The sequence below is a fragment of the Periplaneta americana genome, chromosome 2 (assembly GCF_040183065.1).
Source record: "Periplaneta americana isolate PAMFEO1 chromosome 2, P.americana_PAMFEO1_priV1, whole genome shotgun sequence".
In the NCBI taxonomy this organism is placed as follows: Eukaryota; Metazoa; Arthropoda; class Insecta; order Blattodea; family Blattidae; genus Periplaneta; species Periplaneta americana.
The window spans coordinates 177,856,153-177,882,165 of record NC_091118.1 but is presented as its reverse complement, the minus strand read 5'-3'; the positions used below and the strand labels follow the sequence as shown (position 1 = coordinate 177,882,165).

Sequence of the window (26,013 nt, the reverse complement as noted above, 5' to 3'; positions counted from 1 at the left end):
AATTGTTATTTCAATGAATCCTTACAAAAATTGAGTTAACCCAACATTCATCTACGAAAATGTAACGAGTGGTTGTGTAACCCAGCCACACAATCTTCTGCAGTAAATTACAGAGCTTTTCTTGTGAAATGTTGCAATGATATCTGTACCTACTTCATTAAAGAAACAAAATACTTGCTAGTAAAAAAAGTATTTTATTATTCATAAGACAACTCAAAACAATTTAGCTTGTGTCTATACACACAGATCTCAATTTTATAATACTGCAGCCAATACTTATTATGAACACTATTCAATAATTTCAATGATGATTGGAGAAAAAAAGAAATAAAAAAAAAAAACTGAAGTCAACTGCTACTAAATTGTTTAACCACAAAGATCTAAAAAGTTTAGTACATTTGGCATATTAAGGATTGCAGTTGAGGGTTAATTCAAAGATTATAAATGGTATTAAAATTTATTAAACACTTATTCCATAAAAGTGTAGCAATTTATTCACAATTTAACAAGATTTTTCCATTCCATTATCCATTATTATCGGAACAGAGCTGCGCTACTGAACATTTACTTAAATATGATCCATTCTTCTATTCCTCAATATTTTACCTACAAGAAATTAACCACCTTCCACTTCGTGTACAATATTACCAGGACATCTTCAGACGAAAAGTTGCGTAATTTGCCAGTCAATGTCTAATGTGTGCGAAATATGGAACCTAATATCTATATTTACAGTATTAGTGCTTACAGTAATTACAATAAACTTAGAACCTAGAGGAGAGGTAAATGAAGACGTTCTCTTGCACCATTATCAGCGACTTGTTCGGATTTTACCAATACTTACGAGACTTCAAAATAAAGGAGTGAGGGACGGAGATACTCCATAACTCTGAAAATTTAACAACTTCCAAATAATTCAAACAAGGATTTATGAATTTTTGTGATAACAATGGTAGTAAGTTGCCACTGAAAGAAGTTACATCTCATTTCTCCTCACACCACTCATTCTCTTTGCGAACCTGCTCTTCTTCACTGGCAGTGAAGTCATTCTTGATGTTGAAAGTTTTACGTATTTCTTCCGGTGTCTTACCCTTAATCATATTTGCTACAGTTTTACATGTTACATCCAATAAACCTTTGATGTCCAGATAATTCGCAGCCTGAAATCAAGAAATTTGATCCAATAAGTTATCTTCATACAAAACCACAAGTCCATTCACTAGGGTGGGTTGAGGTAATTTGGGTATAAAAACAAGCCTTTAAGGTTAGGTTAGCTTGTTACGGTAATATTTTCCAGTGTGTTTTTTATATTTAGCACTGTGGCACGTTAGAACGATTCTATTGCATTTTCAGTTATCGTATTTACTTGTGTTACAGATGTACTTTCCTCCATAATTTAATTAAAAAATCCAGGGTGCATATATGCGAGCAAAAAATTTTAGGGGAAAAATCTTATCTACCTAACATCCCACGAGATAATCACAGTTGATTTCGACATTGCACATTCAAGTAGTATTGAAAATGACTGACTGTACGACTTCAAGAGCAGCGATATATTGACTACATAAGAGTAGTAATACAAAATTAATAAAAGATGAAGCACAGTGTAATTTAAAATTAAATACAAATGAAACAAAACCTAGATATACTTACTGCACTTTTTGAAGATAACATAACCACTATTCTTACGTTATTCACAAGTAACAATTGAAAATGTAATGCATACATTATGTGATTATTATATTAGGTGAGTAAATAAGGCATGTTGATCTTTTCTCGTTATAATAAGTAATTAGTATTTATTTATTTAACCTGGTAGAGATAAGGCCGTCAGGCCTTCTCTGCCCCTCTACCAGGAGATTACAACTATAATATGAACAATAAAATTACAATTAGTATTAAATTTACAATTAAAATTATAATAAAAATCAAAGTACGGAAAGATTACCCGACTAATTAAAGCTAGATAATTTATCATAGAAAAACAAAGAATATTTTATATTTACTGAATTACAAATTAAACCTAGAATAACAAAGTTGTATAGTGATTAAATTACTGGATATTGAAATATTTTGTGATAGATTAAAGAAACTATTTACAAGAAATCAATTACTGACCAAGTGCCTAATAAGTTTGCGTTTGAATTCAATTTTATTTAGACAGTCCCTGATGCTAGCAGGTAGCGAATTCCAGTCTTGGCAGGGCTATTGTGAAAGAGGATGAGTATGAGGAGGTGCGATGGGATGGTACTGTTAGTATTGTTTCATGACGAGAGTGTGTGTTCAGATTATGGTGGGAAGAAAGGTAAGTGAAGCAAGACAACAGGTACGAAGGAATAGAAGAGTTCAAGTTTTCGAAGAGAAAGAGAAGTGAATGTAAATTTCTTTTCTTATCTAATTTAAGCCAACCTATTGCTTCCAGGGATGGGGTAATATGATCATATTGACTCTAATCTCTTACTCTCATAATAACCTTTAAGTTTAACTAAACCAATTTCCCTCGTAGGTGGGGGAATTTGGGTATAATGTGCATCATTGAAGTAGTAGTTGTTTTCTAATGCCAGGCATTTGACAATAAAGTCATTTGACCTCTTGCACTCCAATATTTTTCAAAGATATTATCATGGTCAGCCACTGAAGCACAGATTTTGAGGTGAAAATGGCAAGTTGTAGCCGATTTAAGTGAACACCATATTTTAACGTTTTGGTAGCTATTTCATTCACACACAACCCCCAGAATGTCTGGAGGACCACAACTGCTGTTGGTCGATGGGTCCATTGGACCTAGCTGGGAGATCTTGTTGATCTCCAGCTTTCCCTCATTAAGCCACTGGAGGACGATTTTAGTGCCATAGCAGGTCGGCACTAGGAACAGAAAAGTAGAAAGAGGAGGAAGGAAAGTGAAATGAACCCCTAGGCCTCAAATGCTGCATTATTGAAATGAAACATGCTTTAAAGTCATTATAAACTCAAATTATCCCAACCATTGGTCAGTGTATGTAGCCTAGGACAGAATGTACAGGTTAGATATTTTAATTACCAAGATAAAAAAAAATGTCAAAACTAGTGTTCTTGATAAGGCTCATTTTGTAAACTTAAAATATCTCTCATTAAAATTAGGGACAGAAAACACTGGTTGTCCTTTATCAATCCATAATATGTGTGCATGGCATGATCTGGAACGAAAAATTAGGCTAGTTGTCGATTAACCTGTAATAATCACACCCAAATTACCTCACTTTTGTAAATTTAATTTGGTAACAAACTATTAGTAATATATTAAATTTATTAAAAACCTGTTCTAAACATGTGTAATGTACACATATATGAATTTGTGTTACTGTATCACAGCTGGTTCCCAACAATATTGCTTTGAATGTGATGCCTCAGTTCATAAACTTGTAAACAAATTTTTTAACCACTCTATCGTAGGATTGTTTTTTTTTAGTAGGTTATTTTATGACGCTTTATCAACATCTTAGGTTATCGTAGGATTGTGAAATAGATAAAATTTTGTACTGGCATGTGTACGAAAATAAGGTAAAGTCTTATTCAATAAATTGTAAAATACCCAGATTACGCCAACCCACCCTATTACCTTCAACAAAGTGTTACTAGAAAAACTTTACATAGACGTAATTACATATTCTCCATCTTTCAACAATACAGAACTGTAATAGTTTTGAAGGAAAAAAGAATGGTGGCTTACTGGAAATAAAGGATAAACCCACACCATATCTCTTAAACCACTGAATCTCAAACTCAAAACTGTAACTGAAATTACTTATTATAGTGAAACCTGTTCAAGACGGAAGTGACATGGTCCTAATTTTTTTTCCGTTGTGGCCAGGTTTCAGTGTTATTCAGGTGTGAAGTTAAAATGGAATATTTTATCATTTGTATAAATAAAAAACAAAATGGCATGCCGCAAATTGTAGGAATTACAAAATATTCCGTTTAACAGTACTGACATTAAATCAGCTTCCTGTCGCTTATTTAATTGCTGAATGATCTTGATGAAAATCTCATTTCCTGTATAAATTGTACCGTAACTCGCTCATTAAACACTATAAAGTTTATTAATTACACTAAATTTAATATATAACCCTATACTATAATACTGTACCGTATATTACAACACATTATTTAATTTGACTAGGAGCCATCCATTAGAAGCCTTGAATTCTGGATTATCTAATTTCTTTTCCAGTTCAAGGGTTTGCATTGCAGAATAGATCCAGAAATTGGCATGATCTTTGAAAGGGCAAGAAGAATCCACTCCCACAACAGTTCATTTGTTTCTATGTAAACAGTTGTTTTCTGTTTCCTTTTATGTCACCATTATTGACGCAAGGCACTCATTCATGATACGGCCTTTATTTCTGAAAGTGTTAAGCTACACCGGAGTTTTCCATTCCTACATTTCAACATTATTTTCCATACGCTTCGTTTCCAATTTTCCTCGATAACTTTTACTTCGTCAGTTAATGATAGTGCAGCATTTTTACGCAACTTTTTTTCATCACGAAATCACTAATAGACATGCGTTCTACCCAGCTACGACAGTATACAGAGGTGAAGCATTGAATTTCTTTGAGGGACTCGTCTACCTAGTCAATAGGGTAATAAAATTTATGACCACCAGGCCAACACACCCTCGCACCCTAAACAATTTTGCAAAGAAAACTTGTTTTTATCTTAGTGACCTACGTATTTCGTACATTCCTTGAAAGCACTGATACTGTTTCAAAATATAGTTTACATTATACAGTAGTGTGTCGAAAATATTATTTCCGTTTTGAACAGTAGCAGACAGTTTCCGTTTTATTCAGAAAAAATTACACATAATACATACGAATTTCGCCAGGACCAATAAATTGTTCCGAAATAGACAGGATTCCGGATTATTCAGGTTCCGATTTGAACAGGTTTCACTGTATTAAGAATTGTATTCTATAGAGTTCTCACAAAAGATTTTCAGGTTTCGAACACAAATACATAAAATTGGTACTTAAAGAAACCCTTTCAAAGTTTCAGTACCTTACTTCACGGATGACAGATGTTCACCGTGAGCCCCCTCCCCCAGTAATTTGGCACACATCAAGCCTGTAGTCAAATTCATTCGTCTCAGATGTGTTGTAGTATATATAGCACAATCAACTGACGAGAAAATCAATATCCCGAATTTAAAAGAAAACTTACAAATTAAACCAAACTCTTTAACTCTATTAAATATAGAATATAATCTAAATTTAACAGAAGAAATACTGAAATCAGAAGTAAACATTGAAATACTGAAACAATTGTCTTTAGAGACAATTATTATTAGGTACCCTCCACAAAACTGGCTTCATTTATACACCGACAGATCCTTGATCTCCAGAGAACAAGGTGCCGGTGCAGGTGTTACGTGCTGTCTCTTCTCACTTTATAAATCTCTTGGATATGGAACAACAAGTTTTGATGGTGAAATCATTGCAATAAGTGAATGTCTCAGGAATCTTCTATGCCACATCAATAAATTTAGGAATGCAGTTATATTGCCAGATTCCAAAGCAGCTATTCTGTCAATAGTCTCTAAACACACACCTTCATCTCAAACAGCAGAAATAACTAAAATGCTCTCTCAATATCACTCAATAAAAGAATTGTATTCCAATGGATACCATCCCATTGTGGAATCCTGGGAAACGAGAATGCGGATGCTTTAGCAAAGAAGGGCAGCACTGCTACTTACAGACCTGTTACTAAATCTACGTATTACTCTGTGAAGAGATTTATTAAATCTACATACTTAGACTTCAACAAACAAAATCTGATAACTCAATCCCAAGGGAAAAAATGGAACTCTCTGCATCATAATCCACAGTTAATTCCCGATTTACCAAGAAAATCGTCTGTAGCTGCATTTAGATTGGCAACAGGCCACAATTGTTTGGCCAAATACCTGCATAGAATTGGAATATATCAGTCCCCTAACTGCCCATTGTGCAACTCAAACCAAGAAATGGATTCAGAACACCTCAAAATCTGTGCTTCTGTGGCTAACCATGATAATATCTTTGAAAAATATTGGAGTGCAAGAGGTTAAATGACTTTATTGTCAAACGCCTGGCATTAGAAAACAACAACAACAATCAACTGACGTGATGGTTCCTGTGATGCATGCTCGTAGATCAAGCATGGTCTGTGGTAAGGCACATAGTCTACCTTTAATATACCACCCCAGGGGCGGCCCGTCCTTATGTGCTACAGTACAATGATAATTTTTGCTCAAATAATGTATTTGCAATACCATAGTATTTGATCTGCCATTTGACAATTTCCCGTGGTTATGTTCATGACGCGTTATAGAGTGTTTAGTCTTCGCTCTTTAGTGCCTCAGGCAGTACGTTGTGCTACTCAAAACTCTGTATGAGAATGTAGACAATTAATGCGCATGTGCGAAGCTGAAATCACTGCTCTGATTGGCTATTTTTACGCGGGGAAGTGCTGTAGTCAGCTTCAGCACAACACAGCTTGGAAATTACAAAAGTAAAGCATAACGAAAGAATGCTTGTTTGTGGAAGAACTCGGAACTATGTATAATTTGTTTGGTAATTCAACTGTCTGACCGCTGCTGCCATCTACCTGGTTTTTGAGGTTCCTCCTGAATCAGTCAGTCTAGAAAATTGAAGCCAAGGTAGTATGTGACCATATAATTCAGGAAGCTACTCACCATTTCCAGTCGTTAACCTACCTAGACGCAACAAAATTGTTAAACAGGAAATTTTTTGACAATTTTTCGCATAATTTTCCTGAACGCGAACTTGAAGTTGCTGTCAACAGCTATACTGTACTGAACAAAAGAGTTTTAAAGACACAATTTGGGGTTCTATGTGGAAGACCCGATTTCCGAAATATAGATGGAGCTGTTCAATTGTTACAATACATAACATAGCCTCCAACAATTCACAGGATCCATTCTGTGAATTAACGAAGTTGTTAAATATTTTGGTTACAACACCAATGACCACTGCTGAGCCAGAAAGATGTTTTTCTTTCTTTAAACGCATAAAAACGTTTTTAAGGAACACTATGTCCCTGGATCGCCTCACTGCTCTTGCAATACTGTCAATAGAAAAGAGTATGATTTCCAAGATGGAGGGGTTTAACACCAGGGTAATTGACAAGTTCTGCAGTAGGAAGGAACGTCGTATGGACTTCATATTTCGTCACTAGGCGAGTCTCAAATTAAGATAAATACATATAAGTGTATACAGTAGGCCGATATAGTAGCACACTCATCATTTTGACCACCAGCCGCTACTGTACCACCCCTCCATGTGAAAAAAAAAAATCAAGAGTAAACAGGTCTGGGTAACGTGGAGGCCAATGCAGTTCACTATCATTAAAACCAGCATGGCCAATCCACCTATTCAGCAGTCTGTTATTGAGCTCACTTCTGACTTCATTGTGAAAATGTGGAGGTGTGCCATCCTGTTGGGAGGAAGGAACTGGTATGTCCTGTTCCAGCTGCAGCAAGAGTCATTGCTGTAGCATGTCCAGGTACTGAATTCCACTGATTGATTTCTCAATGAAAAGGAAGAGACCATACCCTTTCTCATGACTTGTAGGCTGGTATAGTAGGATCGCTCAATGCATCCCCAGTTAAAGACAGAGGATACCGCATGCTGAGCAATGGCCTTTTGAAGTAAGACGGTTCCCCCAACCTTTTCTGTCCACTCGGGGATGGGGTAATCTCTGTTTCCGCTTTCTGAGGCAAACATAAATGTTGCCAATTCTTGCCTGAATGCTAACACTAACTGCAGTCTTTCTTAATATGTTCAAACAATTCACAAGTGTTTTTGTTCGCTGTTTGAAAGTCTTCTGTAATTTTATTATTATTATTATTATTATTATTATTATTATTATTTGCTTTGCGGAGTATATTATAAATTACTTAGTTTCTTTCTTACAACTCCAAGATAGTAATGATGGATGAACAGCAATGTTAAAGACATAATTAACTTTATGAGTCACAATAATATTACCGTGCCCAACACCATACCCATCAAAGGAGTTATGTTGCAGGAAATCAAATCAGCCAATATTAGTAAGAAACATGCTGTGATGGAGCTCGTAGCCTCATCTGGACACAAAGACTTCCTTCGTACCACGCGCACTGTGTTCTAAATCCTTTGGAAATGTTAAATGTTATGTTTTATTTAACGACGCTAGCAACTGCCGAGGTTATATCAGCGTCGCCGGTGTGCCGGAATTTTATCCCGCAGAAGTTCTTTTACATGCCAGTAAATCTACTGACATGAGCCTGTCGCATTTAAGCACACAAACGCCATCGACCTAGCCCGAGATCGAACCTGCAACCTCGGGCATAGAAGGCCAGCGCTGTACCAACCAGCTCGACCTTTGGAAATGATCTGGCATCAACTAAAGTTTGTTAGGAAAAACAATATTACTCCAACTTGAGTCTAGTGTGTTAACTTCTGCGTGATGGAGCTCCCATAATTGGTCCTCCTGTGTTCAACATGAAATTAAAACGGAACAGAATTAATGAAGCACGACAGTGACAATCACCAAGAGACATTTGTGATTCATTTAGGAGAGAGTGACGACAAATAGAGGTAAGAGAAGCAAAATGTTGTCATATTTTATTACATAACATTTCAGATTTCGCTGCAGATTTAGACATAAAACACAAATTGACAATATTCTTTCGGTGTTACTTTTTATTATTATTATTATTATTATTATTATTATTATTATTATTATTGATATAGGCTAAGTATGAAAATATATTAGTTTGAAGAAGTTGACTGTACATTGGTTCTGTAATGGATCTTTATAAACACAGTAACTCAAAATTAACCATTAATTAATTCGTGATTGATTGAATGAAAGTACAATTTGTTGTATAGAAATAAATATACGATTGTTTCATACCCATGTGGCGAAGTCAATGTAAAATGTGACAACTGTGCGCCTAGAAATTTGCGCACGCGTCCCTTAATGACCGGGGTGGACCGTGCGGCAAAGTTCTTCTAGCAACAAAAGAGACCGACTGGGGATTCTTTGAAAAATCCTACTATATTCATAGTCTATACTTTCGATTTAAGTGTCCTTTGTAAGATGCAAAATATCACTTTTCTGTTGCACAGTCGACACTTTGGTGCAAAGGAACACTTTGGATGAAAGTGTACTTCCGACCACACTTTGAGTCGAAAAGTGTCACTTTGCAGAAAAATTGCTGACATCTTGGAAGTTGTCGAACTATTTATTAGAATGTGCAGAAGAGGTGGCACAATTAGTGGACAATGTACGAAAGCGCTACATTAGGGATAGGCCTAAAGACAATCCTGTGGAATTTTATAATGCTATAGAATTAAAAAAAAAAAAAACGGTTCCAATTTGATAAAGAAACCGTTATTGTGACTGCTCATCTTTTCGATGACTGGTTGACAAGAGGTTTGCCAGTGCCTCCAATAATAGTTATTGACTGCATTAAAATTCTATGCTACAGATATGTACCATACATTAATATCTATAATATTATAGTTCAGGTATTTCTGTAGTAACATTCGTATATTTATAACCTCAATTCGATGAAGTGATATGTAAGTAGATATGCCTATATAACCTATTTTTTATTACTGAAACGAATTTTTTAACTTAAATAATATTTAACTTCAATCTAATGTAGGCGTAACTATCTTAAAAATAAGCATTGAGAGACCTCACATACCTGCTTTCTAAGCAGATTCCATAATTATATTGGGTTTAAAATGATTTTGATTTTTGTTGACTACCTGTATTTTGAGATAAGCTTTATCTTGATGCTGATATAATCATTACTGTTTTGATAATATACATTTTCATGCCGGTAAGAAATACATCTGATATGGCTGCTTCTGCTAAGATATTTTCTCTAGTTCATGTGCAGTCATAACCTCACCATGAAAAGAGATCTCATACCATTAGGCCTAGGCCTATTTTGTTTTGCATTGTAGAAAAACTTGGCATTAAAAATATTCCTGAAGACGAAGCAATAATGGACAGAGAGAGAGAGAGAGATAATAATAATAATAATAATAATAATAATAATAATAATAATAATAATAATAATAGCATTACTAATGTGTTTATTTCATTCTTATGACTTCTATCTATTCACTATTCACGAAAAAGACAAAAATGAAAATAAAGGGAATAAAACGATATATCAATGAAGCAGGTACGTATAAAACCTAACCTAATGATATAAATGAAATATATATAAATATAAAACTTAACCTACTCTGTCCAACTGAACCTAACTATATAAACCAATAAAACTTATGTACAAAATCTAACCTAGCTATATAAATCAGTGGAACGGATACATACAAAACCTAACTTAACAATATAAATCAATGAAAACGATATGCACAAAACCTAATCTAACTATATAAATCAATGCATCAACTATGTACTGTACAAAACCTAACCTAATTTCACCAGCAGTATCACTACCTATTTAATAAAATATTATATAACTGAACTGACTGAAATAATCTAAACTATCGGCAACAAAACCTAGAAACTGAAACAAAACTTTAAATATATATTTTCTTTCTCGCACGATCAATTAGGCTCCCAACTCAAATCACAAAAATTATAATCTGTGGGTTATACATTAATTTGTTATCGTTTGTTCACTTGTTTTGAAAGGCATTGTGGGACTTGTTACCAATCAAATTGTAACTCTACACTTTGCTGGTGTAAAGTGACACTTTGTAAAGTGCACTTCTTCAATCGTCTATGAATACCACTAATATGAAAGAACCACTTTCGCCAGAAGTGTCACTTTGCAAAGTGGTGATATAAAGTGCCGACTATGAATACCAGCCGTAGTGCAGAACATGTTCACTTTAGGAGAGCTGCACATAATTCTCCACGTAGGGACACAAAGTTACCGACTCCAAGATTCTAATGTTTTATATCTTTTCTCTTTACCCAAGAGACGAAGGTAACCTTGTCACTAAACACCAAGGATTTGTCAAAATCATCGACTTCCATGACGGTTTCCATCTTTCACAGAAAGAACATCACACAATGCCCTCCAGCTTTAGGTCCTGCAGGAATTGTTATCTCTACTACTTGCGGAGAATTTTACACAATCAACTACAGATTTTGCAGCTTCCTGCTTGCGCTGACTGTAGATTTTTGTGGACTATATATGAGAAACTTGCATGGACCCACTCCACTACTGCCTCACTAGGTGAAAGGTATCCATTTCCTCTTACAAATGCATCCCCTTACCTTAAAATCTTAGTACCAGTAAACTGTACGCTCATTGGATGAATCTGTGCCAAACTTTGTTCAGGAATGTAATTTAACACTAATAACAAGACTGATTAACATGAAAATTCAGAATATAAATCTCCATCATCCCATCATGGGTGTAGTGTAAACCAGCTCCATATGGTGCACCCTGGCAACAACTCTGTCGGTAAATTGGTCTACACAAGTGGCTCCATATGGGCACCATTTGGGGGGGGGGGGAACTGAAAAATTCATCACCCTTAGCTGAAATTGAATTTGCAAGCCTTGCAATTGAGAACAAAAACATTGTTAACAACTATGAGAGTACTGAAGCAATACTCACTAGAAGTAACGAGATTTGTTGAAGTCTCTGATGATGAATATATTTTTGTCTTAAATGTGACGTTAATTGAAGCGTCAGCTGGAACAACATTATTAGTTACATTTGGTAAAATTTACAGGAGCTGCAAAAATGTGTATGCGTACAACATTGTTCTTATGAGGGTAGCAAACTTTTGAGTGGACAAATTTCACGTACTGCATTGATGAACAGTTGCAAGCCAAGGAGTATAGCAAAGTAACATGACATACAACATTATTACACAGAAACACGCCGAATGAAAATTTTGTAACTTACAATGTTGTTTCAGGCGATGCTTCAATTATTAAGTACACAAAACTGCTGCAATGAAACTCAGAGAACCAAAACACATCATTAGTATTTGAATGTATCAAAATTAACCTCACTTACCAAGATGAGCTCGAAGAGTGTACCCTGATCAACCTTAAGGAAATCTGCATCCCAACTGCTAATATCATCCGTTCGCTTTTCCTTGTTTTCATCATCTTCTGGTGGAGGAGGATCGTCCTTGTGGTATGTAGCCCACTGAATTACTTTTTTCAAAATCGCTGAGTTTACATTCGGTAATGGTACAACTTCTTCCTCATCCTCATCCATACCTATCAAATGCATTTTGAAACTTAACTATTCCGAGACTACCTATGAATGATTTCCAAAAATAGCACAAACAACAATGGAAGACAATGGTTTCTCTTTCACACTTCAAGAAGAAAAGAAAAAAAAAAAAAACTATGTAAATAAAGCACAATAAAACTATCACATTATTTACATCATAAAATATTGTTACTCTGGGAAATGTGGAGTGTGGTAAAGTAGATTCGAATTCCACATTAACAACTCACAAGCCATTGATCTAGTGACAATGAAAATTTAGTCTGCCGCCTTCTTTTGTGTTCTGAGTCAGTTACCACAATGCGACTAAGACATAGACATAGTTGTCATGCCTACCCTCTTCTCATTGCAATCTTAGATATTAAATACATACATTACATACACTCCTTTCTCCACCCCTGTTCATTATACATATGAACCATATTACTCACTTATGGAGACAAAACTTTCATGCTGAAATCCCAGTATTCCGAAAATCCCATCTCGATACATTATTATTTGCAAACGAGAAGATTATTATTGCAAGAACAGAATCCAAACTCCAACGTGCCATACACAACTTAGAAAATACTGCTTCCAAATTTGATAAGACAATCTGAACACAGAAAACGAAAGTAATGGCATTTTTAGGCACAGAACAAATACAGAGTAAAATTTGTGTAAATAAGGTTTTAATAGAATGTGGTAATTCATTCAATTACCTTGGCTACAATCTCTCATTTGCTGACAAAGATGATATGAAGATTAAAATTTCCAAATTCACCAAGATCCTACAGTCTTTGAGGAATATCTTGAGACTGATACCTGCTCTGGCCTTTTCCAGGCAACCGGTTGAGAGGGTGTAAGTTGACAATAGGAAGGAAGGAAGGAAGGAAGAAAGAATCCATTTGCGTCAGTCGAAGTCTTGAGATTGCCAGTGTCGGCCTGTGTCGGTCACAATATTGCTACTTGTGTTTTAGTGCAATATTTTACTTCGACGTTATTTATACGTTATTTGTTTGTATATTTATTTTATTGTTTTACTGTGTCGTGTTATTTTGTATTTTTATAACAATAACCACTGAGCAGTGCAAGTGGAGAACAGTGGCGCTTCTGTTGTTAAATTCTATTGTGTTGTAGAAATGCATCAGAACACAGACATATTTACGTTAGTTCCATATTTAATAATATTTTCTCTAATATTAATTCTTTTTCAAACCGGTGTTGGAAAGAAGGGAAAGCCAGTGCAGTCAGACGGAAGAGAAATTGTGATTAATGTGCACAAGTTCTTTAAAGATGAATTTGATGCACTTAAAAATGGAGCGCCTACTATATCAGTCACAGATGTCATCGGATGAACTGCTACCGCGACTGGAGTATCTCGCGCAAGTGTTTATAGAATGTTAAATGAAAAGATAAATGCTGACAGTACAGGAACCAAAATTCGAACCCCGGGTAAGAAAAGGCCCAACAGTACACTGAAGAAGACGAATATAGACTCATTCACTGCATCTGCCATTAAGAGGACCATTTATTCCCTATACAAAACAAGCTTTGTTCCCAGTTTGCTTGATATACACAAAGCTTTGAGGGAGGCTAAGTTAGTTGAGGGCAGCATATGGGTAGTGCGACAAATATTAAAAAATATGAATTTCCGTTATGCTAAAAACATTGTAGGACGAAAATTTTTAATGGAAAAACCCGACATTGTAGCAAAAAGGTTTTATTATTTACGTAAAATGCAAGAACTGAGAGCAAGTGGTCGACCAATCATTTATCTTGATGAAACTTGGTTGAATGTGAACCACACTACAGGAAAGGTATGGTTATGGGACACGCCAGACGGTGAAATTGACTTACCTATGATTGTCCCCCTGGGTAAAGGGCAGAGATTTATTATAGTACACGCCGGGTCTTCTGAAGGCTTTGTTCCGAACGGCCTTCTGTATTTTCGGTCTAAATCCACAAAGGACTATCACGAGGAGATGGATGGTATTGTTTTCAGGGATTGGTTTGTAAACGAACTCCTTCCAAATATTCCTCAAAATAGTGTAATTGTTATGGACAATGCAGCTTATCATTCGGTGAACTAAATAAGGCTCCAATATCATCAAGTTTAAAAAGCGAAATGGAAACCTGGTTACGTGAAAAGAATATTGAATACGATCCGAGATCCACCAAAGTAGTATTATATGACATTATCAAGGCTAAGAAAGACAGATTTAGAAAATACGAAATTGACACTATTGCAGAGCTAGCAGGGCATACCGTAGTACGTCTTCCTCCCTATCATTGCAACTTCAGTGCAATTGAATTAATTTGGGCCCAAGTAAAGAACGATGTAGCCAAACATAATGTAACTTTCAGACCCAGTGATATAACACTTCTCTTTCAAACAGCATTATCAAAAGTGATACCAGAAAACTGGAGAAAAGCGTGTGAAAGTGTATAAAAAGGAGGAAAAGTTTTATTGGGAGAAAGATGGTTTAATTGACGAAGTCATCGATCGGTTTGTAATCAACATAGGAGAGACAGATAGCGAGGACGAAGGATGTGAACACTCTACAGAGGAGCAGGCCGCCACTGACACTTCCATGGACATGATGGAAGGGATAGCACCAATGCCAACAAACCCATAATAGTAGCTGTGCGAGAGAGAGGGTAAGTACATAATGCTGTCTCTGTTCAAAATTTTGTCTCAACTTGTTCCTCAAATACTGTAGGTGTAATCAATCAGGTTTTAGCCTTCTCAAGTCCAGCAACACACTAGACTCTTACTTACTGCCTTTCAAGGAACCTGGAGGTTCATTGCCGCCCTCACATAAGCCCGCCATAGGTCTCTATCCTGTGCAAGATTAATTCAGTCTCTATCATCATATCCCACCTCCCTCAAATCCATTTTAATATTATCTTCCCAGCTACGTCTCGGCCTCCCCAAAGGTCTTTTTCCCTCCGGCCTCCCAACTAACACTCTATATGCATTTCTGGATTCACTCGTACATGCTACATGCCCTGCCCATCTCAAACATCGGGATTTAATGTTCCTAATTATGTCAGGTGAAGAATACAATGCATGCAGTTCTGTGTTGTGTAACTTTCTCCATTCTCCTGTAACTTCATCCCTCTTAGCCCCAAATATTTTCCTAGGCACCTTATTCTCAAACACCCTTAACCTATGTTCCTTTCTCAAAGTGAGAGTCCAAGTTTCACAGCCACATAGAACAACCGGTAATATAACTGTTTTATAAATTCTAACTTTCAGATTTTTTGACAACAGACTGGATGATAAAAGCTTCTCAACCAAATAATAATAGGCATTTCTCATATTTATTCTGTGTTTGATTTCCTCCAGAGTATCATTTATATTTGTTACTGTTGCTCCCAGGTATTTGAATTTTTCCACCACTTCAAAGGATAAATTTCCAATTTTTATATTTCCATTTTGTACAATATTCTGATCACGAGACATAATCATATACTTTGTCTTTTCGAGATTTACTTTCAAACCTATCTCTTTACTTTCTTCAAGTAAAATTCCCATATTTTCCCTAATTGTTTGTGGATTTTCTCCTAACATATTCAAGTCATCTGCATAGATAAGCAGCTGATGTAACTCGTTCAATTCCAAACCCTCTCTGTTATCCTGGACTTTCCTAATGGCAAACTCTAGAGCAAAGTTAAAAAGTAAAGGTGATAGTGCATATTCTTGCTTTAGCCCGCAGTGAATTGGACTCAGAATATATAAAACTCTTGCTTGATCAGTTCTCACATATGAAAGCGAAGTCTGGACCATCAAAAAGGCTGATAAAAGAAGACTCACTACAGCCGAAATGCGATTTATACGAAGAACCGCTGGTTACTTCCTCCTTGACCATAAAAGAAATGAGGACATTCTTAAAGAATAAAAGTAGATTCAATTACCCAGTACATAGAACAATACACTGAACTGGAAAGAACATGCAAATCTAGTATTTCAGGCAAGGCTCCCTGTAAAGCAGATTTGAATAATTTCAAGGGAGAAATTGTTCCGGGGCTGGGTATCGATCCCGGGATCTCTGGTTGAACGTACCAGCACTCTTTCCAACTGAGCTACCCAGGAACTCCACCCAACACCGTCTCAACTTTTCCCTTTATATCCACACAACTCGAGTGGGCTGATGAAACACCAGAGACCCACATCGAGTGCACACAATCTCTGTGTGACTTGGAATTGTGGTTTTCAGTTAACGTACACAAACCACAATTCCAAGTCACACAGAGATTGTGTGCACTCGATGTGGGTCTCTGGCATTTCGTCAGCCCACGCGAGTCGTGTGGATATAAAGGGAAAAGTTGAGACATTGTCGGGTGGAGTTCCCGGGTAGCTCAGTTGGAAAGAGCGCTGGTACGTTCAACCAGAGGTCCTGGGATCGATACCCGGCCCCGGAACAATTTTTCCCTTGAAATTATTGGAAAGAACATGTTGCCAGAATGTCCTCCAACCGCTTGCCAAAACTGATCTTACACTATACTCCAAGAAGCCAAAGAAACTGGGGAAGACCTAAAATGCACTGGATATAGACCGTAAAAGACCCCTAGGTCTAATAAGTGAAATGGTTATTATTATTATTATTATTATTATTATGATGATGACATACATGGCAACATCTACTCCACTTGTTCTGTTAGAATGGCTAAAGGAGGCGTTGTCAGCACAGAGCACCCTGGGGCTAGCATCTCTTACCTGCGGAAAATGCAGTGCACCATGGTGCACTCTAGCTGCTGGCGGGTATGCTCTCTACCTCTTCCTGCTGCACGTCGGTGCACACGGAATGGCCCCACTTACCCTTTGCACATTTCAGCGAATGCTGACAACCACTGGGCTAAAGCAATGTGGACTCCCATTGTTGGGTTCAATGAAATTGGAGTTGTCCTTTCCATCTTACCGCCTTTAATTAACATTTGGCTTCAAGACAGTCTTGCCTTCGAATTTAGATGTTAATGTGGAATTCGAACAGACTATAGATGAATGTTGTAGTATGAACATAAAGTTCCAAGTTCACTGTAGTCTAATGTGCACAAAAATTACAAAGTCAATCTGCACCACTGGAGATGAAAAATGGGAAATTAAGACATTAAGGATGGGGATACACGCAGACAGAAACCAACAGAGGAGAACAGGTAGGTGGGGGATGGGTGGGAAGGTAATTCTACATTAGGTCTACATCAAAGGAGGCACCATTATTTCTTTAACAATTGCATACTAGGAATAAGAAGAAGAAATAAATAGAAAGAAAGACAAAGACAGAAATAAGGCAGAGACGAACAGTAATGAAAGGTCAGAACTTGCGACAGTTGAGGATTTAGCAGAGATATTTGATATGTGTAAAAAAAAAAATTGGGGATGTGATCAAAAAGTGCAAGTAAAGTGAAACTGGAAAAGAACGAGAAGTAGAGGGGAGAGAGAAAGTGTGTAAGCAGATGTGCAGAATAAACTAAGTATTTATAGGAAGTGGGAATAGTGACAATGGATTAGGTGTAAGCAGAATAGTGAGGAAGTGGAAGTGTGCGCAAATAGGAATGAGTGAAAATAGTGAGAAAGGGTTAAGAGAAGTGAACAAGTGACAGCACAAAATTAGTACTAAAATTTGAACGTTGGAACAGTAAATGAATAAAAGGTCAAAGAACAAATAGGACAAATAATTCAATATGATAATTTAGAGAGAAAAATTGAATTTGAGATTTTAGTGAATAATAGTTAGAGGAAAAGGGGGGTGTGAAAGGAGTATACAATATTAGATATATTAGGATTAATGAACAAATAGAGAATAGCAATTTAAATATAGGAGAAATACTGTAGAGGAGATTTAACAAGTAACAAAAAAGGTACATAGTGTAATTGGGAGTATTTGTGTAGACGTGTACTGCAAATAATGTGTTATTGTAATAATATGTTAATGGTGACACCGGATACAGAAATGTGAGGTTCACCATTACATGTAAAGAAGTGCTGTGAAGAAATATATATCATATCATACTAGGAATAGTAAGAGTACGAAGAATGTAGTTTTAGTATCTGGCACCCAATGCTTTTCACAGAATAACCTAGAACTATTCACCTGTTGTATGTAGTAATGAATGAAAGTATTGTTGCCATAATGATGCTGATGAAACATATAATTTAAGTAGCTGAATTATCTCAAGAGGTCGAGGTGCAAATTTCTGAACAGTGGATGTTTGGGAGCCTGGATCACACAAGCAAGAAAGAATTTTTAGTGTCGGTGGAGATAGGTTATTGTCAGAGGTACCGGTAGCCGTACTTCAACATAATTAATCATCCTTTATATTTAAACTAGCCGTACCCGTGCGCTCCGCTGCACCCGTTAGAAATAAATATAAAGTAATTACATAATTAAAATAGGACATTTGATCCAGGGAAGAATCGTGTTTGATAGAAGGATATGTTACTTAATTTAAATTTATTTAAATAATTAAAATGCGGCCATTTTGATCCAGAGACCACTCATTTGGTGCAATGACAATTCCTTTAACATGTTTCTTAATTTTTATGACATGCATCCATACTTTAATGAAGACTGACATATCATTTAGATTTAATGTGTATACTTTATTTTACTTGCTATATATTTCCATTGAATTATGATAACTTAATTTTAACCCTTGTTTTCTACGTATTCAGTAAATGGCACTTGGGCCACTATGGTTCTGAACCCTTCAAATAACTTAAATAACTTAAATTATATTATATTATATAAAAATGTGTTGATAACGGATGTACACCGATAAGTAAGTTTTTAATTTGTTATGGGAGCTCTTGAATCTCAGGAGGAACAAATTTTATTTTACAACAGTGCAACATAATCTGCTTGGCTCATTACCCAATTTTTTTTGCATTGCATTTAATGCATATGTATTTTAACATGATTCAATTGAGCATAGTTAAAATTTGGATTATAAAATAATGGAATGCTAAGCTAACATATTATTACTGTATACTAAATCAATATACACCTGTGGTTCGTTAATTCTCTGGATAAACATTATTTTAAGAAATACAGGAAACTAATACACAGAATAGCCTATCAAGTTTTCTGTGCATAAGAAGCTATTTTAATCTTACCTGTCCTCAATTCACTCCGAAGTTACTGTAATAACATTATAGTATTACGTCCATATAGAGAAACTACACTTTCCAATGGTGAAATAATAATTAATTACACAAATCGGTTAATTTAGCTTCCGATATTACTTCATACAAACACAGAAACATTCTCTGTAGGCTATGATTCATAGCTTTTGATTGTTGTTGACCAAGGCCCCTTATTGACGAATTCATTTGTTTATTTCATTACACCGCCTTAGATGGCAGTTATTTTAATTTTGAAGCTCATTTATCTCATTAAATATCAGTCCTATCAAAATTTTTCAAAGAATAAAACTTATCGGAAATGATTTTTAAAGAAATTTTTGTTATGTAAAATTTTTCACAAAAATCAATAATACACGAGATGTTTCGATTTATTTAATTCAGACCCCCTTATAACCCCCCTTTTAAATGTATTTTGAATGCCATACAGCCTAAAATCTAAGTTACAACGAACTTAATTTATATTCCAATTTTTATCAAAATTGGTTCAGCCATTATCGCGTGAAAAGGTAACAAACACATAGACAGACATACAAAAATTTCAAAAAAGCGATTTTCGGTTTCAGGGTGGTTAATTATATATGTTAGGACCAATTATTTTTGGAAAATCGAAAATTACCAGAAAAATTTCGGCTACAGATTTATTATTAGTATAGATGATAATCCATTCGCTTGTGATGTCTAATATCGACAATATTGAGGCGATATATCCATTCATTACTACACACAACAGATGAATGGATTATTCTGATTATTCTATAGAAAGTAAGATCAAGTACTTAGTAATCTATAGGCCTACTACTTTTCGTGATATGGGGTAATACTTACGCAATTGTTAAAGCAAAAATGATGCCTCCTGTAGAATTACCAATCACAGAAATACTAGAGCCCACAATATGCAATAACAGCAATGTTGCATAAGGTTACAGTATTGATCAGCTAGCTAACAAGTGTTTCCCTCTTATGTAGTCTTTTATTAGCGACCAGAGAATTTATTTGGAGCACATAGAACACTTTGAAGTTTAAATCATCAAAGAAACTTTTCATAATCTAAACATGAAGTGAGATTTAATGTCCCACTTTTCCTTAGCAGAGTATTGTGTACAACCAAGGCGTAATCGAAATTTCACACGAGACATGGTATGGTATGTGTGTGTGTGTGTGTGTGTATATATATGTGTGTGTGTATATATATATATATATATATATATATATATATATTTTAATGTACCGAAGTACGTATAATATTTCCTTGCAGATATTCTGCGTCATCATACGATGATAGAGTAACGGAACGGAGAAAAACTCTCTCCAGCGCCAGGACTTGAACCCAGGTTTTCAGCTCTACGAGCTGATGCTTTATCCACTAAGCCACACCAGATACCCACCCCAGCGCCAGACAGAATCGTCTCAGACTAAGTTCCAACTCTTGGGTTCCCTCTAGTGGCCACCCTCTGCACTACGTCATAGTTCAAGTCCCGGCGCCGGAGAGAGTTTTTCTCCGTTCCATTACTCTTTCATCGTATTTAATTAACGTTGATGAGAATAGAAGCCTACATGTAAATATACATGTACACCTATTTAATTAATGAAAAAAGATTAAAATACACATTATGAACAAACTATATCGAGAAGTCTGCATCACGATATGAAGTAGAAAAGTTTTATCAAGATATGAAGAAATAAATATGTTTATGCTATCACGAGTTATACCTTGAGTTCATAATAAAGAAGTAATATATATTAACTTACAATAAATATCTAGTCTACAGGAGCAACAACATTTATTTTACTAATCTCGTTAATTGGAGTTATGTTCACTGGATTTAATGCATCATTTGTTTCTTAGGTATTGATTAAAATTTCGCCAATTCAGTGTTGGTAGTTTCACCAAGTCACTTGTTTAGGTTGGTAGCACGAAAGCAAGATGGCAGATCTAATAGGTCGACGAATTTGAAAGTAGAGCCTAAATCTCCCGCCTACTTACTCGAAGTTGTTCCTAAACAATAATTAACTCAATAGAACAATTTGTTATGTCATGAGCATTCGTGAATGAGAAAGTCCGAGAATTTGACATATTTAAGAAAAGGGTCCCCAATGTTTTCTTCCAATAACCTTAAAATTGCAGCAAGTTAGGTTTGTTTCTCTATATGGATGAATGAGCAACTTCACATTCTGCTAATTTAATTTCGTGTTCTGTAATTTACTACGTTAATTTGTCTCCCCTGGAACGTGCAATAATGACGTAAGTACGTTACTGTGAAATTCTGGAGTCGCTTACAAATGGCAAACTGTGCTACGACAAAAGCATGATGTCTACGACAAAAGCATGATTACTACGACAAAAGCATGATGACTTTCTAAGGACTGAAGGAAATATGGAAAATGTGTGGCATAAATTTAAGTGTATAATTTTCGAGGCATTAGTAAAATGTGTACCTTCTAAAATAATTAAGAAAAATCCAGACCCAGAATATTACACTAATTATATTCGCTACTTAAAGAAAAAGACAAGGCGCGCATTTAGCAAACGTAAACGGAGCCATGAGCATTGGGAAAAATATGTTGAATTAATTAAGAAACTTGAGTGTGAAAAAAGGTTAGCTCAGGAAAATTTTCTAAAAACTATTTTAAAAGAAGATGAAAGTAACAATTGGAGACAGTTTTATAATTATGTACGCAGGAGAAAAGGGAAAAATGAAGGAGTAGTGCTTTTACGAAATCAGAACGGAGAAAGTATAACTGATGACAAAGAAAAGGCCGACTCATTAAATTCCTATTTCATTTCGGTTTTCAATAATAATAATAATAATAATCCCGCTGATAGGAGTGGTTGTGTCACAGACCGTGAATGTGAACCAAATTCGACTTTCAAAATAACTTCCAAAGGGGTTAGAGAGAGAATAACGAAATTAAAAAATCGGAAGTCTCGAGGACCAGATAGTATTGCTACAGAGATTCTTAAATTAGGTTCCGAGGCCATAATTCCATACTTAATGCGTATATTTCATGTTTCCATAAACAATGCAGCTATTCCATGTGACTGGAAATCAGCTATAGTGGTACCCATACATAAAGGTGGAAATAAATTAGATGTCGGAAACTACAGACCGATTAGCCTTACATCTGTCGTATGTAAAGTCATGGAGCATTTGATATCGGATTATATTCGTCATGTTCTAAATGCGAAAGACTGGTTTTACAACCGCCAGCATGGTTTTAGGGAAGGCTTCTCATGTGATAGTCAAATTACGTCGCTGGTTCAGGATCTAGCTGAAGAGGTAGATAGAGGCGGAAGAATCGATGCAGTTGTGATTGACTTTTCGAAAGCATTTGATTTGGTGCCACATGACATATTAATAGATAAGTTAAGTAGGCTAGGAATAGATAAAAGAGTGGTGCTATGGATCCAAGAATTCTTAAAAGGTAGAACCCAGAGAGTTAGAGTAGGTCATGAAATATCGGAAATTGGAAATATAAGTTCAGGGGTGCCACAGGGCAGCGTTCTGGGTCCATTACTCTTTATAATATACGTAAATGACCTATGCCAGGATATTACATCAAATGTGAGGCTATTTGCAGACGACTGCATTATCTATAGAAAGATTAGAAATAATTCAGATGTAGATTCTATTCAAACAGACTTAAATAACATTTACAACTGGGCGTTAAAGCATAGGATGAAAATAAATGGTTCTAAAAGTAAATCTATAACATTTTGTAAAACCCGAGAGGAAACTAGTCTTAATTACGAATTCAGTGGTGTTGTAATTCCGCAAGAACAATGTTGTAAATACCTAGGAGTGTATTTAAACTCCAAACTTTCTTGGGGAGAGCATGTTGATAATGTTACAGGCAAAGCATGGAGGGCACTTCACTTTATTATGAGAATCTTGAGAAAGGCTAGCCCCAAATCGAGGGAAATAGCATATCTAACATTAGTGCGACCGTTAATGGAATACGGAACTACATGTTGGGATCCCTATAGAATATACCAGATAAATTCCTTAGAAAGAATCCAGTATAGGGCAGCTAAATTTGTTAAAGGTAAAAGACAAGATGGGAACGATACGATAAAAGAACTTAAATGGGAAACTTTGGAAAACAGACGTAGGAAAACTAGAATAACATCATTGTATAGAGCACATCTAGGTCAGAAAGCATGGGTAGACATAACGGCTCGGTTAGAAAAGCCAACGTACTATGGTAGGCACGATCATGATTTTAAAATCAAATGTAGGAAACAGAAAACGGATGTAGGTAAATTCTCATTTTTAAATAGAACTATAAATGATTGGAATGACCTACCTGCAGCGGTCTTTGAGGGCTGTCCTTCCTTAAGGAGATTCAAGAATAATTTAAAGAGTTGTGTATAAAGTGAAAATTAAAATTAAGGTGACATTCAACATTTAATTTTTTAAGGTGGCATGTATTTATCTAGCCTGACGAGTTTACTTCCTTGGTTTGAATTGTAAATTATTTAAAAATAGCGTGTAAGAGGGCCTTAGACTAGAAATGTTTAGTTTAAATGTAGTTCTGTTTATAAATATGCATAAGAATGCAATTATTTGACTTATTTGAACTGTTGTATCAGTGAAGCGAGGTGAGTCAGTGAAGTTATGGTTTTACAGTGCAGTAAACAGTTCCGATCAGTGATAATTTATAGCGTCAATGAAATGTGTTCTATAGTGTCAGTGAAATGTGTTACAGAGTGTCAGTGAAATGTGTGCTAAAGTGTCAGTGAAATGCGTCATAGTGCCACTACAGGGAATGAGATGAGAGTAAAGTGAAAGACTATTGAAAATTATGTAGGACCTATACATAATCATGTAGGTTGTGTTGTAAAATTAGGTGTTTTATTTTATGTTTTATTATTATTGTGTTAAATTGTATTGTGTATTCTTATTGTATTGTGTATAAAATTGTATATGTGTTGTAAATTTTATTATGTATTGTAAATTTTATTGTGTATTGCTTATCATTTTAACTGTGTATTGTTAATATTGTATATACCACTGCCACCGGGTGCTTGCCCACTTGCAGTGTAAATAAATACATACATACATTTTAGTGTCACGTATAGATGCCTCTTGCGAAGTGTAAGTACAAAAAAAACACATCACGTTTCCTAATTGGTTTAACTATGAGAATATCTTCTCTCCATAAACAGAATGGCAAAATTTTACTTCCAATCAGGAAGGGGGGGGGGACGTTGGTATGGAATTCTGGAAATAAGAATAGTTAAAAAGAATTGAAGCAATTAAGTGAAGTGACACCTATTTCATTATGCACATGAGGCTAGCACATTACAATGAGTATGACCAAGCTTCAAATCTAATCCGAAGTTAATGACCCGTTTTGCAGAACATCTATAACAAAAAAAAATGAAAAGTTTGCACTAGAGCCTATTAATTTTATCACTAAGATATGAAATAATGAGCTTTTATGTAAAGATCTGTGAATGAGAAACAAAAACGGTAAAGACTTTATAACTCAGTTTATCAATCGAACGTGAAACTGCTAATTACCGAGGATTATTAAATTCTACAGAATTTTCCGAAAATTAAAGCGCACAAATCGAAGCTTATAAATTTAATATATTAACAGAATTTCTGATCTGACTGTAAGAATGTTTCTTGGCTCTCGCTTTGGACAAAGAGCAATGTAATAGTTTCTTATTTAGGCTACACACTTGATTCGATGAAACTAACTTAATTTAGGCCTAACAGTTTAATCTAGGTAATAAGTTTGGTAAAATACAAAATAAAAGGTTAATAAAACTTCTGAGCTATTTTATTTGTATTATGAAGGAAGAGTAATTATCTAGGGATTTTAAACTACAGTACCTAGGCTACTCCTATGAAATTTCATGCTCAAGGAAAACACTCATTCTTGAATAGCTACGGAATTATACATAGGCCTATCCTATTTGTATTTAATTAATATTAACATGCAAATCAAGTTAATTGATGTACGAATAAGCGCAACTTATAAAAACTGCGACCTCATCTGCCATGTGTCTATAACAAACATTGAAATCTAATAAAATGGCTTCTAAACTAATCTATATTCATTCAATACAAGGTAAATTCTTACCAAGATCTTCCAACATAGTTTTGATTGTTACGGAACATTTTGCAATTTCCACATCAACTTCGAAAACCTCTCCATCTGAGCTTTGTAATTTGATGTTAGGCATCTGAAATGAAGATTAGTTGCGAATTAAAATATCCGCCTACCCTGCAGCATCAAAAAACAATCAAATAAAGTTTCAATAGATGAAACTATGGTCTAAAATAAAGGAAAATAGGAGTCATTGGCCTAACAACATTTCAACGAACTCCATTGTTCCTGAAACTTCGGAATCCATTTTAAGTTGCAGTTCTAAAATTATAGAAAGCTTATATTTTGAAACAAACACATTGTACCTATTAATTCATTACTTTACCTTGTCTTATATTAGTAGACGCCCAATAAAAGACAAACAGCCTAGTCTAGCTATTTACACCAACTGATCTCAGATCCAACTTCTACTTTGATAATTACGTCCCAATCGGACCCGATACGGTTTACGCTTACGTTATTGGTCAAACAATCGAAGATCAAATGACGT

At 35.4% G+C, this 26,013-nt stretch overlaps 1 protein-coding gene across 1 annotated transcript; it reads right to left on the bottom strand.

The window, feature by feature from the left end:
• Positions 1 to 468: 468 nt before the first annotated feature.
• Positions 469 to 26,000, bottom strand: LOC138694856 (S-phase kinase-associated protein 1). Its single transcript, XM_069818987.1, has 4 exons — positions 25,849 to 26,000; positions 25,497 to 25,599; positions 12,053 to 12,261; positions 469 to 1,160 (listed from the first exon to the last, which is right to left on the bottom strand). The coding sequence occupies exons 2-4, from the start codon at positions 25,597 to 25,599 to the stop codon at positions 984 to 986; spliced, it is 489 nt and encodes a 162-aa protein (XP_069675088.1). The 5' UTR covers positions 25,849 to 26,000; the 3' UTR covers positions 469 to 983.
• Between the last annotated feature and the right edge of the window lie 13 nt (positions 26,001 to 26,013).